At 39.8% G+C, this 15,424-nt stretch overlaps 1 protein-coding gene across 1 annotated transcript in view; it reads right to left on the minus strand.

The window, feature by feature from the left end:
* The window catches only part of HAO1 (hydroxyacid oxidase 1), a 54,708-nt gene that overhangs the window by 17,600 nt on the left and 21,684 nt on the right, over positions 1-15,424 (minus strand). Inside the window, exons 3-4 of the mRNA XM_061125773.1 lie at positions 12,813-13,068; positions 3,039-3,214 (exon numbers count right to left, since the gene is read on the minus strand). Of these exons, the coding sequence (XP_060981756.1) occupies positions 3,039-3,214; positions 12,813-13,068 (432 nt within the window). The remainder of the gene's footprint in view (positions 1-3,038; positions 3,215-12,812; positions 13,069-15,424) is intronic.

A 15,424-nucleotide genomic window follows, 5' to 3' on the forward strand; every position in this document is an offset into this window, starting at 1 on the left:
TAGTTACAGAGAAGCTACACAATGTAAACTGCACATGTACAAATAAGTTATTTCCTTTCAAATGCCAAATGCCCAGTCTCTTCTTCTCTTGCTTTTGAGCTCTCTCTAATTATAGATATTCATGCAGTTTTCCCTAAGTATTTTACTCAATAAACATTCAGGCTGTCTACTGAGTGAAAAGCCCAGTCTCTTCTTCTCTTGCTTTTGAGCTCTCTCTAATTATACATATTCATGCAGTTTTGCCTAAGTATTTTACTCAATAAACATTCAGGCTGTCTACTGAGTGAAAAACACATAACATAAGAAAGAAAAAGAGAAGTAATGGTGGTGGTAGTGGTCCTTGGTGTAATGGCCACAGAATGATGTTCTTGAAGTCAATACATTTTTCAACATAACATGTGATAGTAAAGTCTCATTCAATAGATTCATATCATATCCTAGAGGACAAAGTTGTAGAAAATTAGGTATATTGGGAATCCAAAATTGAAAAGTTGGTTAAAAATTAAATTGGTGATTTTACAGCAACTGCTGTGAGCCTTCTGTAATAAGCGTGATTAAATACTTGAAACAGCATTTTTTAAATAATTTTTAATTATTTTTAAATAATTTTCTAAATGGATTACACCCTTTTGGTTTCCTCAATGACACTACTGTGAAGTGAAAGTGAAAGTAGCTCAATCATGTCCAGCTCTTTGCGACCCCATGGACAATACAGCCCATGGAATTCTCCAGGCCAGAATACTGGAGTAGGTAGCTGTTCCCTTCTCCAGGGGATCTTTCCAACCCAGGGATCGAACTGAGGTCTCCTACATTGCAGGTTGACTCTTTACCAGCTGAGCCACAAGGGAAGTTCAAGAATTCTTTGAAGTGGGTAGCCTATCCCTTTTCCAGTGGATCTTCCCGACCCAGGAATCAAACCGGGGTCTCCTGCATTGCAGGTGGATTCTTTACCAGCTGAGCTACCAGGGATTAGCCACAATTCTTACCCAGGTTACAGCAGTTTCCTAAATTGCTTCCCTGACACAGTTAGGCCACCTCCATTGAGTCAGCCCATTATACAAAGCTTACTTTTTCTACATTGCTAATCTGATGAGGTTGTTTCCCTCATCAAGATTTTTAGTGGTTCTCAACCATCTTAAAGTCTACATACTCTAGTATGGCTTATATAGTTTAACATTGTTACTTGTGACTGCTGTATTTCATCATGACCGAAGTCTGAAAAAGAGTCTTTTGACCTGATGTCAAGACAAAAGTCAAGGATCATCTTCCATTCTGGAATGAAACCTTCCGTAAATCACTTTTATAACTGTCCAAATACTATTTAAGCCACACCCTTACAGTGCATAGATTTCAATCTCAGCACCTACAACATCTTATCTCATCCAAATTCTTGTTTTTATGTCTGTCCCTTCCAAGAATGAGATGTCCTTTGGCCAAGGATCTCAAATTATTGTCTTTTATTTTAGCACACAGTAAGCATAGTAAATGTTTATGAAATGAGTGAGTGAATAAGTGAATGAATGAGAAAATAAATGGACAGATCCTTTGGGTTAATATTTCAGTACCTACAGTGGAATATAGCTACAGAAAGTAGCACTAACAATCATGGACTACAGTATGAATGCAAACAGGGTCAGAGAAACTGTTGTTTAAAGGTGTCTGTAATATCAGTATATACTCAAAAAAGTATAATCCACAGAAATTTTGAACTGACAATAGTCTATAGAAAAGAATATAACAGTATCTTTTAAAAGCACAGATTAAGACAGATCAGGATTTAAACGTATCTTCACTACTTAAAAGCTTCATTGTGAAAAGTGAAAGTTGCTCAGTTGTGTCCAACTCTTCGCAACCCCATGGACTAGTCCGTGGAATTCTCCAGGACAGGATACTGGAGCGGGTAGCCGTTCCCTTCTGTAGAGGATCTTCTTAACCCAGGAATCGAACCCAGGACTCCCACACTGCAGGTGAACTTTCACCATGTGAGCTACCAAGAAAGCCCAAGAATACTGGAGTGGGTAGCCAAGCTTCATTAGGCCCATTCTTTTACTCACGTTAGCTTATTTTTGTGTCCATACTATTGAATAAAGTCAGGGGCATCCCCAGAGCTTTATAAATAAGGGCCATGGTACTCGTACATATTCAAGTAAAACCAATGAAAAAGTTTTGAATCTAAGCCATAGTTAACCCTGAGATAGGTTAATAGAATCTCTCATCACAGAGCCACTTACTTAAACATTTCCATTTGAAATTATATGTTTGGGGCAGTTATCTACATAACAGTATTAAATGTTTTCAAAGGCAAGAAAATATTTTTGTGGGTGAACACATTTACATTCCAAATTATTATATTCATTGGTACCTCCCTGTGGGATTTGCATACATGTGGATACTGGAGAATTTGTCAAGTTTCTTAACAACCATGGCTTGATATTTGAAGATTTTAATGTTCTAGTCCACCATTCTTTAAAGAGAGGTGATATGGGATACCACACTCAAAAAATCAGTTCTAGTATGGTTTATATAGTTTAACATTGTTATTTGTGACTGCTGTATTTCATCATGACCGAAGTCTGAAAAAGAGTCTTTTGACCTGATGTCAAGACAAAAGTCAAGGATCATTGGTACTGGGAGGGAACAGGAGAAAAATACAAAGGGCTCTTAAACGTATCTGGCTGTCATAATATCTTCCTTGGGACTTCTTATTGATCTGAGAGCAGTTGTTGGCAGTTTTTAGCCAAAGCAACAAACTCAAGACCTTCTACCTAGGTTTTGCCAAGCTCTGTGATTCAATGGCATCCAAAATAAGGCAATCACACTACTTTATAAAAAGTAACTTTTTACTTCATAAGAGCCCTGTTCTCCTTCAGAAGGAAGACACATTTAGTCATTAATGTCAAATGCGAGAACTGAAAGATGGATTTATATTTCCATATTAATTATTTGGAAATAATTGATTGTTTTCCCTTAAAATATCATGATCATATCCATAAAGAATCATAAAATCAGAGTGAACTCAAGTAGAGAAATAAACAAACCTCTCAAAATGCCTTTTGCAACAATGGGCAGAGATGTCAGTCTTCTCAGCCATTTAATATCCTCCCAGCTGATGGATGGGTCTATTGCTTTAGCCACATATGCAGCAAGTCCACTTTTATCTCCAAAATTTTCCTTCGAAGAAAATGCTAAATCACTGGTTTCAAAATTTTTCATTCTGAAATAAAGAGATACATAAAATGAGAAACTTCCCAAATTAGAAGTATCTTTACAATGACTCATTCAATGAAAAAAAAGAAGGGTACTCTTTTCAAATCAATTGACTGTTCACTCTCCAGGTTGATCACATTTACGTTTTCATGTTTTGATGAGGAGTCCAGGCTAAATTTGACAACTTAGTAGACTTAATTGGTCACTTAAAGTTTATTTTACATCTTATAGTGTAAGATTTTTATATAAATTTATATAACTTTTTCTATAAATAAGTGAGATTAAAGGATAAAACTTTGGCCAAGTTCAAATATCTCTACCTTTTTAAGCCAGTCTGTGATATAAACAATCAATTTGATGCTATTTTCAAATGCAATGCATACTAATCATAAGACGAACATTTACATGGTGCATCACAATTGACAATGGGCATTCATGTACCCACAATATTTTAAACTTTTGGAAAATAAAATTCACACTCTATAATTCCTATTTTATACAGAAAATAAAACCAGATTGTAGAACAAGATGCCCCCATGTATTAACTAAGGCAGGATTTGGGTTTCAAACTGATCTCTACTCTTTTTTTTTTTAAGAATTCTTTTTCTGTGTAGATCATTTTAAAGTCTTTCTGTTTCATTCTTTGGTTTCTTGGCTTTGAGGCATGTGGGTTCTTAGCTCCCCAACTAAGGATCGAACCTGTAACCCCTGCATTGGAAGTGACATCTTAACCACTGGACCACCAGGAAAGTCTCAGTGTCTCTGACTCCTGATTACATTCTCTTCACTCAGATCTCAACGGCACTCTGTCAATTACATCAGGCTTCAGAAATCTTTCAAAGTCCTTTTGGAAAATTCTAGAGGAGATTGGAAATGCAGTATTAACACCTTCTGTCTGTGGTCACTGTAAACTCTTTTCCTTGTCTTGCTGCTACCACGGTGGTAGTGGTGGTGCTGGTGCTGGTGGGCATAGGGAGAAATGGAAAGTGGTTCCCAGAAGATGAGCTGTCAGCTCTTGCTTTTTTCCTCCTCTATTTACTTGCTTTTTCTGTCTTCTGACTCAGAACCCCCAGTCTTCTAGACAATCCTGATCAGAATATGAGTTTTCCAGTCATCAAGACCTTCCTTACTTTGCCTGAGGTGTGATGGTTAGTTTTGTCAGCTTGACTGGGCTAAGGGATGCTTAGATAGCTGGTAAAACATTACTTCTGGGTATGTCCCTAAGGATGTTTCTAGGTGAGATTAGCGTTTATATCAGTAGATTGAGAAGAGACTGGGCAGGCATCTTCTAATCTGTGGGGGTCCCAAATAGGACAAAAAGGTGGAAGAAGAATAAGTTCATTGTCTCTGTTTGAGCAGGGACATCCATTGTCTCCTACCATTCACAATGGAGCTATTGGTTGTCAAACCTTCAGGTTTTGACCAGGACTTACACTATGGGCTCTGAGTTTGGGGCCCCTTCAGACTCAGACTGGGACTTATACCATTAGCTCCCCCCATTCTTAGGGCTTCAGGTTTGGGTTGAAACTACTCTGGCTTTCCTGGACCTACTCCTACAACCTGGGCCTCCAGCTTGTAGATAATAGATTGTGGGATTTCTCAGCCTCCTTAATTGTGTGATCAAATCCCTTGTAGTAAGTATCTCTATAGATATAGATACAGATATTTAGATATGGACATGCTATTTGTTCTGTTTCTCTGGAGAACTTGATTAATACATATGACTTTTTCTTGCTCCTGGGGCCTGAGTCACCCTCAACACAGCAGACTCAACTTGTCAAGAATGTTGGTGTACACATACCCCAGCTCCTTCACCCCTGGGCAGATTAACCCTAAGATAGATTCTACAAGATCTCCCAGAGTTCCCCAGCAGGATTAAGCTTCAGTTGCCCATAGCTGTGACTGTCTTTGTAACATGCCAATTGTTGACCACCTCCCCTCCCTTATACCTCTTCCCCACTCCTCTACCAATATTCCTACCATCTTCTAAAGGAAATATTTTTATTTAAATCAGTGGTTCACACTCTTCTCCTAAAGAAACACAAACTAAGACACAACCCCACTGAGTCGCTCCCTTCTCCTATGTCTAATTTCGTTAACTCATCTTATAACAGTATTTCTCTAACTCATCTAGAAGACACTGCAGCTGGCTTACTCTACACCTGAGGTCTTTTCTCTTAGTCTAATATCCCGATATCTCGACTAGATTTTGGAAGTTCTCCAAGCTAGGGACAAAGTCTTCTCTGTCTGTACCTCTGACCATTGATAGGATAGATGGCCTTCTGAATACACACTGGCACCACCCGTGTGACTTAACTGCCTGGAATCAGCTTAGCAGGCCCAAATAGAACTGCCAACTTCATTTCTCTAAAAGGCTGATTTTGAATGATGACAGTGACCTAGACTCACCTTGCTCTTCTGCACATTATGAATTACTCTGCTAGCCAGTCTCTTCTTTGTGTAAAAGTGAAAGCTATATATGGATCTCTGGCTTAGTCATCAGTCTTTATTCCTTTCCAATGGCTCTGACATTGAACATAGCAAGTATCTTGGAGCCAAGGCTATAACAATTTTTATACAGAGGTTTCAAATTTTTACAAAACTAGGGCTTCCCTGGTAGCTCAGTGGTAAAGAATCTGCCTGCCAGTGTAGAAAACACAGGAGACTTGGGTTCAATCCCTGAGTCAAGAAGATCCCCTGGAGGAGGAAATGGCAACCTACTCTAGTATTCTTGCCTGGAAAATTCCATGGACAGAGAAGCCCTGGTGCGCTATAGTCCATGGGATCGCAAAGAGTCAAACATGACTGAGCAACTGAACACTGAGGTTTAATGCCTTTAACGTGCTTACAAATAGCTGGTTGTGTAGCTTAGGCAGCATCTATTATCATAAGGCCATGGACATTCACATCCCATGTAACTGTCTTCAACCACTAGCAAATTTTTCTCAATAAGGATTGACTATGACTCGGGTAGCCACTAAAGGCCACAGAAAATCACAAATCCATGAAAGTCATATATGTATCCATTATTTGCTGAGTTTGGTTTAGATTATAGCTGAAATACTCTAAGCTTCTTTTTTAATCAAACCACTTAATGTTGTACATTTTATCACAGATTTTGGCCTTCTGTGGTCATCCTAACTTGAATTAAGCTAACCTAGTCAACAAACATACCCTTATTATTGGAGGCCTATTCCATTACTTAAAAATGATATTAAATAATATTAAATGTCAAACTTTTAAATAATATTGTTAATAAGAAAAAGATCCTGTCTGTCCACGCCATAGCAAAACCAGAGGGGAAAAAAGAATAATATCTGTACGTGTATATTCTCTGCATAGCACCCCACCCCCATCCCAAACAAGCTACACTGTTTCAGCAGGGGTGGGGTGAAAGGGTGAAAGGGATAGGAAAAAACAGAAACATGGATAAAATTATATAAATAACTGTTGTTATTCTTGGATGGCTAAATGCAGATCAACACTTGAATGAATGTTGCCTTACAGAAATTTCAGGGTACAATGAAGCCTTGTTGTTACTCTTAAACGTTGTTCAAAGCCAGAAGCCAAGAAAAAGTTTTCAGATATCTTGACAGAGACCCACGATGGAGTGTTTTAACCATGGCTCCAAAGGAAACCTCCATGAATGCTATTTTTATTAGAATTATGACATATACACAAAAAACACTTAAAGCAGCTTCTGATAGCCAAAGTATTTCATTTCTTAAGGAAGGGAAAGGGCAACATCAAAATAATAACAAGATTACTTGGGACTTAATTCTCTGAATCCCAATCTGTTTAACAACCCACAGGCAAGGGATAGGATTTCTTTTTTGTAAAAGATTCATTGTGCCTTGAAAGGCTCCTAAATATACTTTTTAATCTAATATAAAAATGATTTTAGTTTTTAGTAAGTTAGCATCATAAAAATGTAACAACTACCAAGGAAAGTTAACATTATTAAATAACCAATAGTAATGTCAGTAATGATGACTATTATTGAGATATCATATGACATTAAAGATAATGTCATATGTCTCCACTGTGGGAAACACATTACAAAATAACAACCAGTAGAACACATAATATCAGTATAACATGAGAGACATTCAAACTACATAATAGATATTGGTACATGGAACAGCGATCTTTAATATTGTGATTAGGAAAACATTTCTATTCATTGCATAGCCCCACTAACTTTTTCTTCCATGTGGCTGGGCATTTGGAAGAAAGGTTCAGGGCAAGGATTTTAAGTACGAGTTCAAACCCTTATTCAAGTTCTTATGAGTATTGTTTTATTGGGTAAATCTGTTATGATTTAGTACATTTTTATTCAACATTACTGAGCACCTACTATGTGCCAGTGTTTTAGTAAAATGATCAAAAATACTGGCTATCTAGGTTGACATTCAGAAAATAAACAAGAAACATAATCAATAGGTAATTTATGGAGCCTGTTAGAACATGCTGCTGCTGCTGCTAAGTCTCTTCAGTCGTGTCCGACTCTGTTCAACCCCATAGACAGCAGCCCACCAGGCTCCTCCGTCCCTGGGATTCTCCAGGCAAGAACACTAGAGTGGGTTGCCATTGCCTTCTCCACTGTTAGAACATAAGTACTATACAAAATAAAGGAAAAAACAGAGCAGAATAAGAGGGATGTGAGCTGGTAGAGGTTTTACTTGAGAGTTTAAATATGGTAATTGGATGTGGCCCCAATGAGAAGCTATCTTGTAAAGGAAACTGGCAGAGCTGTGTCATTGTATCTGTTTCCTATTGCTGCTATAACAAGCACAACCCTAGAGGCTTTAAAGTGACACAAATTTATTGTATTATAGTTCTAGAAGTTCAAACTGCCTCATTGGACTAAACTCAAGGGGTCAGTAGGGCTATTTCCCTTCCAGAGTCTTAGGCAAGAATCTCTTTCCTTGACTTTTCCAGCTTCTAGAAACCATCTATATTTCCCTGTTTCCAGATGCTATCACTCCAACTTCTGCTTCTCTCATCACATCTCTTTCTCTGACTCTGACCATCCTGCATGCCTCTTATAAGGAGCCCTTTCATTACATTAAGCCTCCTGTCATAATCTAGGATAATCATCTCATCTCAAGGTCCTTAACTTAATCACACCTTCAAAGTTCATTTTGCCATGTAAAAAGTAACATATTCTTGGGTTCCAAGGTTCAGAACATAGGCATCTTTGAAAGGTTATTATCCTGCTTAATATTATGTGACTTAACATTGTAACTGTTTTCCTAACCAAATAATTTAGAGGCTATCTGCCATGGAACAACAGACTGGTTCCAAATAGGAAAAAGAGTACGTCAAGACTGTATATTGTCACCCTGCTTATTTAACTTATATGCAGAGTACATCATGAGAAACGCTGGGCTGGATGAAGCACAAGCCGGAATCAAGATTGCCGGGAGAAATATCAATAATCTCAGAATGCAGATGACACCACCCTTATGACAGAGAGTAAAGAGGAACTAAAAAGCCTCTTGATGAAAGTGAAAGAGGAGAGTGAAAAAGTTGGCTTAAAGCTCAATATTCAGAAAACTAAGATCATGGCATCTGGTCCCATCACTTCATGGCAAATAGATGGGGAAAAGCGGAAACAGTGGCTGACTTTATTTTTTGGGGGCTCCAAAATCACTGCAGATGGTGACTGCAGCCATGAAATTAAAAGATGCTTACTCCTTGGAAGGAAAGTTATGACCAACCTAGACAGCATATTAAAAAGCAGAGACATTACTTTGCCAACAAAGGTTATGTCTAGTCAAGGCTATGGTTTTTCCAGCGGTCATGTATGGATGTGAGAGTTGGACTGTGAAGAAAGCTGAGCGCCGAAGAATTGATGCTTTTGAACTGTGGTGTTGGAGAAGACTCTTGAGAGTCCCTTGGACTCCAAGGAGATCCAACCAGTCCATCCTAAAGGAGATCAGTCCTGGGTGTTCACTGGAAGGACTGATGCTGAAGCTGAAACTCCAAGACTTTGGCCACCTCATGCAAAGAGTTGATTCACTGGAAAAGACCCTGATGCTGAGAAGGACTAGGGGCAGGAGGAGAAGGGGATGACAGAGGATGAGATGGTTGGATGGCATCACTGACTCGATGGACATGTGTTTGAGTAAACTCCGGGAGTTGGTGATGGACAGGGAGGCCTGGCATGCTGTGATTCATGGGGTCGCAAAAAGTCAGACATGACTGAGCGACTGAACTGAACTGAACTGAACTGATCTGCCATGTGCAAAGTCCTCCTTCACAAATCGTTTTTTCTCTTTTAGACCCACAACCCAAGATTCCCAACCCAAGATCCCCACACTTATTGTATCTCTATTCTGGTCTCTACCATTCATCTTTATTTTGGTTTCCCAATATAAAGACATGTAGCTTCATCCCTGATGTCAAAATGTAAGGGAAGTGAAGTTAGTTTGCATTGATTTGGGGAAAGAATGTTACAGGCAGAGGGAAGAGTCAGTTCTGAGGCTCTAAGACACAGGTGTGACTGGCACCCTGAAAAAACAGGAGGAAGCAGGAGATGCTGGGAAGAGTGAATGAAGATGAGAATGCTGGCAATGAGGTCAGAGAAGGGGATGCCTCATCCACCACTTTTATCCCCAGAAATCTGGGAAGACAGCGCGGTCTCATCTCTTTTGCGTGCTGTTCTCTGGCTATTGTGATGAATACTTCATTTCAGGGCCTAAGGAAGCACGTCCCAGGGCAAATCATCAAAGAGGTAGGTGTCATGATTTACCTTGACCTTAGTCAATGATTGGAAATTTCTTTTAACTGCCTTAGCCCTGCCCCAAAGAGCCAAATTTTAACCCAGGGTAAACAAGCCACCCCCCGCGTGGTGTGGAGATGGACTCGGGTCCCTGACTCAGCGCCCCAGGAGCCAATCGGGTAAACTGACTTCAATCCTCGCCTCTTCCGGGAGCGATGAGAATTCGTCTTACTCCCCCTCAGTCTCAGGGACCTCCGCGCTGCTCATCATGCACACATCCGTGTGTTTTGCATATGGACCAGGCAGAGATTACCAAACTCCTGAACTCTGGCTGGTCCCAGAAGCCGAGAGTCAGGACCCGCCCCCCTCTCTCCAGGCAGAGGAAGCCACGAGGGCTGGAAGGAGCCGCTGCTTTACAGACTCATTCTCCTCTGGATTTCCTGCCTCGCGCGCCTGCCAAACCTCATTCTGAACAGCCCGGCTTCACCTTCTCTGAGTCAGGTCAATTGCGGAAAGAAACCTGATTTCATATCAGGCTGTAACAGATGAGCTTTGGGGCAGCACGTGCCCTCCAGCGGAAGCCAGGGCCTCCCATTGGGCGCTCTGCCTTCACCGCTGAATGTGGACCCCAGGGCGCTGCACACCCCCTCCCCGAAGCCCGCAGGGACAAACAGCGTCAGTGTGCGCTCTGACGGCCAGGGCACCGGCAAAGGGTGTTTCCTGTGTTCCCCGTAGCCTAGATGTGTGGCTCATTATTTGATCATCTTCAGAAGGAAGATGTGACAAGCTGGGGAGCCGTGGCCACTCCTCTGCATATGGACAGCTGAAAAGGGCCTTTGTCTCCTGGTCCCTCACGTCATCTGGGCAGGAGCCCGAGAGGAAAGAGGGGGGCGGGAAAGAACAGCAGCCTTCCCGCTCCTGGCTGAGTGGCCCTGGCACCCAAGGAGTGAGAGATATGGGCCAGAATTAACACGGGTGTCATCCCCCATCTAAGTAGATACCACGTGAAACCTGTTTTGTTATTCAGAGCTAGAAACTGCTTCCTAAGCTTAAAGAACAAACCCACTGTATTATTTATTGTTGTCGCTAGAAGTAGCAGTAGAACAGAAGAAGGAAAATAGCAAATTCCTATTCAAATGGTCAAAGGGAAACAATGAGGAACATTTCCTGTCAGAAGCCTAAATACTGGGAAACGACATTTTAGAAAGTCTAAAATCTAAGGTAATCAAAAGAGAGAAATAACGTGAATTCATATCAAGAATTAATATAGATGAATAAGATTTCATATTAAGGATATTTAAAACCATCTACTTTGATGAATTTGGCAAGAAGTAGAAATATGTCAAGAATTTTTGTTTTTGTTCTCTTAGAAAGACAGGGTGTTTGGGTAATTCCATGTCTGGAATGTGTGGAGCAGGGTGATTGATGGCTGTCGGGGGAACACTTCCTCATTCTGCCATTGGGCCATTGAGGATATTATATACAGAAATAAATCCTAAACCTACCTGGAACTATCACAGAGATAACATCACACAGCTCATTTATATATGGTTTAACAGCAAGATTTTATGCACAATAGCTTATACTTAAATAGGTATACACACAGAAGAGCTATATGACAGTTATGTGACACAGAAGACTATGAACTTACATGATGGTTGGAAGACATTCCATTCTCTAATTCACTTGGAATCCTGGCTCTCAACAGTCTTCTTGTCCTTATGTGGAATGCTGATTTGATTTTGAATCTTTTAGATTTTGGATCTTTTAGAAGGATTAACTTTATATGCAGTCAGAATAAGCAATAGTCCAGTGAAGTGAGGTCTAGGATTCTAAAGAAGTCATCCCTCATTTCTTGTACTCTGGTGGACGCTTTGAAATCCCATCATCAAAATGTCCTCCTTTAAAACTAAGATTTTTCTTCTGCTCAAATAGTTTTAGCCCTAAAGTCTATTGATCAAACACTGGTATGAAAAACATAAGGGCAGGAACCTTGGTAGTAACCAAGGGAAGGTAAAATCAAAGGGGAGGGGAGATTTGTAGCTCTGTCTTGTTCAGTAAACTCCACTGAGTTTCTAGTTTTGACTCAAGATGATTCTAATCTTTTACAGGGAAAAGGGCTATAAATCCCTGTTGATGGATCAGCTGAATAGCCTGATAAAACCATCACAGTTCAGTCTTAGATTCCTAGATATGAACATTGTTTTTGCTGAGATCATTGAGTGAGTGAATGGATGAAATAATGAATTAACCAGTAAATAAACTAGTGAATCTTGAACCATGGGTGAACCACAACAAAAGAGATATATTATTGAAAGAAGTAGGAGATGAGGCAGCAAATATGTGACTTTTTTTGTCTCCATTCTTTTAGCTTTCTTCAATCTCCCCTGCCAGAGTTGTTCCAAATACAATTAAAAATAAAATTAAAAGGGTGCTTTTTTATTTCAACAGGCAAAGAAATATGGTATTAGGATCACAATAGCAAGCTGTTGCTTAAGTTAAATTAAGTATCTTCTATCTATATGGCAATTCATCCTACTCAAAGCCCTTAATACACTCTGAGATGTAGATTTTTTTATTTTTACAAGTATATGGCAAATCCTGTCTCTGTTGTTATAGCTCAAGTATGCGACACTCACATTAGGTGTGTGATTTGCTGAGGATTATATGGATATTTGACAATGACACCATCTCTAGAACCCAGACCTTATCATTCCTAGATACAATCTCATACAGCCATACTTTGGAACCAACATTTTGTGATTCCCCCGAGCACCCAAGTGGAAACTGGAGAAAGTCTTTGGAACTGGATCATGACAAGAGCAAACAGAAATAGAAAATAAGTTCAGGGGCCCAGTGATCAAAAAGCCATGGTTACCTGAGTTGGGGTGGCATCTTGAACCTGTTACGCACGTCATCAAAGCGGTTGCCCAGGTAAGGGGTGTCCACGGTCACAAATATGGCCTTGTAGCCCATTCGCTCAGCCCTCCGCACAAGCTGCTTGGTGACCTCACGGTCCTTGTAGATGTACAGCTGCAGCCAGCGAATTGCCTCGGGACCAGCTTCTGCCACTTCTTCAATTGAGGAGGTGGCCCAGGAACTCAGCATCATGCCTGTTCCCAGTGACCTGCAGGCTGAGGAAGGAAAGAGAAGATCAAGACCAGCTTGGCATTTTCCCTACTCCAGTCTTCAAGTTGTGGTTCATGGGATAAAGGCAGCTACAAAGGCAATTTAGAAATAAAAAGTTGCGAAGTTAGAAACATGCTTTTCTTTCCACGCTTGTGAACAGATATGAAGGCAAAATTGACCCAAATGGTCAAAGATGTGCTATATGTAAGGATGAAAAAATTAGAAGCAACTTGAATCTCCAGCCTTAAGGAAATAGATAAATGGTAGTTCATAAATAAAATGAAATATACACACCCATGAAAAGTAAGTTTTGTAGTAGTTAATTTTATGTGTCAGCTTGGCTAGGCAATGGTTCCCAGATATTTGCTCAAACGTGTCCAAATGTTGCTGTGAAGATTTTTTTTTGTTAAGAGGTTAGCATTTAAATCAGTAGACTTTACATAAAGCAGATTACTCTCCATAATGTGAATGGGCCTCATCCATTCAGTTGAAGGCCTTGAGAAAAAGACTGACCTTTCTGGAGGAAGAAGGAATTCTGTCAGCAGACTGCCTTCACATTCAAATACCAACTCAGTTTTCCTGGGGTCTCGAGTGTGCCAGCTCTAGATTTTGGACTTACCAGTTTATACATTTGTATGAGCCGATTCCTTAAATCTCTCTCTCTCTCCGTTTCTCTATTTCTTTGTTTCTCTCTTGTTTCTCTCTCACAGTCCCTCTCTCACTCCTCCCTCCTTCTCTTTCATTTACAAGGAATGACATTTGCAGACTCAGAAAGTTTATCAAGGCATATTAAGAAACCAGAGAATTCCCTGGTGGTTCAGGACTCTACCCTCCCACTGCCGAAGCCTGGTTTCAGTTCCTGATCAGGGACCTAAGTTCCATACAGCATGACCTCCCCTTACTCTCCCCCACCCGAAAAAATAGGAGAGGAAAGAAAAAAATCTCCAAAATAACATGTGTACCATGATTTGTACAAATGTGATTATTGGTGTATGAACCTAAACAAACTAACTGTTAATGATAGGTGAGGGTGGGAGAGTTTTTCTTCCTTTATAACTTTTTTAATTTTATCTTCTAAAATCTGTTAAAAATGCATTTGCCATTTACATTGTCATTTAAAATTTTATACAATTCATATGTTAGACACCTCAAACAGACATCAGTCACCTCACAACCTTTTAAACAAGATATCAAATAATGAGCAAATAAGTGAAAAATTAGAATCATCTAACCTATTGTCTTAGGGAACTTGAAAGAACATGAGTGACAGGCTTTTTTCCAAAAATAGGTAGTAAATTGGGGTCAGCTTTAGTGGAGGACAAACTGATACAATGTCTGTATGCCAAATGCCAAAAGATAAGTAGTAAATCTATAAAATTGACTATTTGACCCTGGTTCATTTGACTTACCTTCGAGCTGCCATCCATCAAATGTGAGTGAAAATCATTCAAGTGACACAGGGAGATGATAAGAATCAAGTGACATGCTGTTTACAATGCTGCTCTGAGAGGTTAAAATGCTTTCATGCTTTTCAAACTTTAGCAGGCAGACAAATCCCCTGGAGTGTTTGTGAAAACACAAATTGTGAAAAACACCCCAGAGTTTCTGATTCAGTCAGGCAGAGACAGGGCCTAAGAACTTGCCTTTCTAACCGGCTCCCAGGTAGTTCCAATGCTACCAGTCCCTGGACCACTCTTTGACATTCAAAGAGCATCATCATGTAAGCTGGAAGGGTACATCTTTACTCTCAGACTAAGGTGATATTTGAAATAGTTAGCAACCAGTAGAACAAAGATTATGACCAATTACAAGAGATGCACGTGCAGTAAGTGGCAGGCATTAACCACTGGTTTCCAAATTTCCATGCCTTCCCAAGTATATAGATATTCTGTTCACTTTGTTGTCATGGCCCTAAGGATTGGGGGAGTACATTTGTTCAGTCTTATGGGCATCTGGGAATTCTAGAAAAATCATTGCCTTGGGGGAGTGGTCAGACATGCTGGGTTCTCTGTGTGACCTTACTTAGGCCACATCCTCTTTACTCTAAGTTAACCTTAGTAAAGTGGATTTTGTTTTTGATAAATGTTACTTTTCCAATGTCTTCAAAGATGATTTTCATCCCTGTTCTTCAGGTCACAGGTCAGATAAAGAAGACTTAAACTATCTATCGATGGATCATTAATCTGTTTCCTCCAAGTGTTCCTTTGAGAATTTCTCTCTTAAGGACTCATAATTAGAAAAATATTGTCCAACAAACCACATTTTAAGCAAGCAATTATAAATAATGATATGTATAAATATCTTCTTTTCATTAAGAGTTGTAAATGTGGAAAATAGATCCAGGTGGTCCACTATTGTTTG

The sequence above is a fragment of the Dama dama genome, chromosome 23, assembly GCF_033118175.1.
Source record: "Dama dama isolate Ldn47 chromosome 23, ASM3311817v1, whole genome shotgun sequence".
Classification (NCBI taxonomy): Eukaryota; Metazoa; Chordata; class Mammalia; order Artiodactyla; family Cervidae; genus Dama; species Dama dama.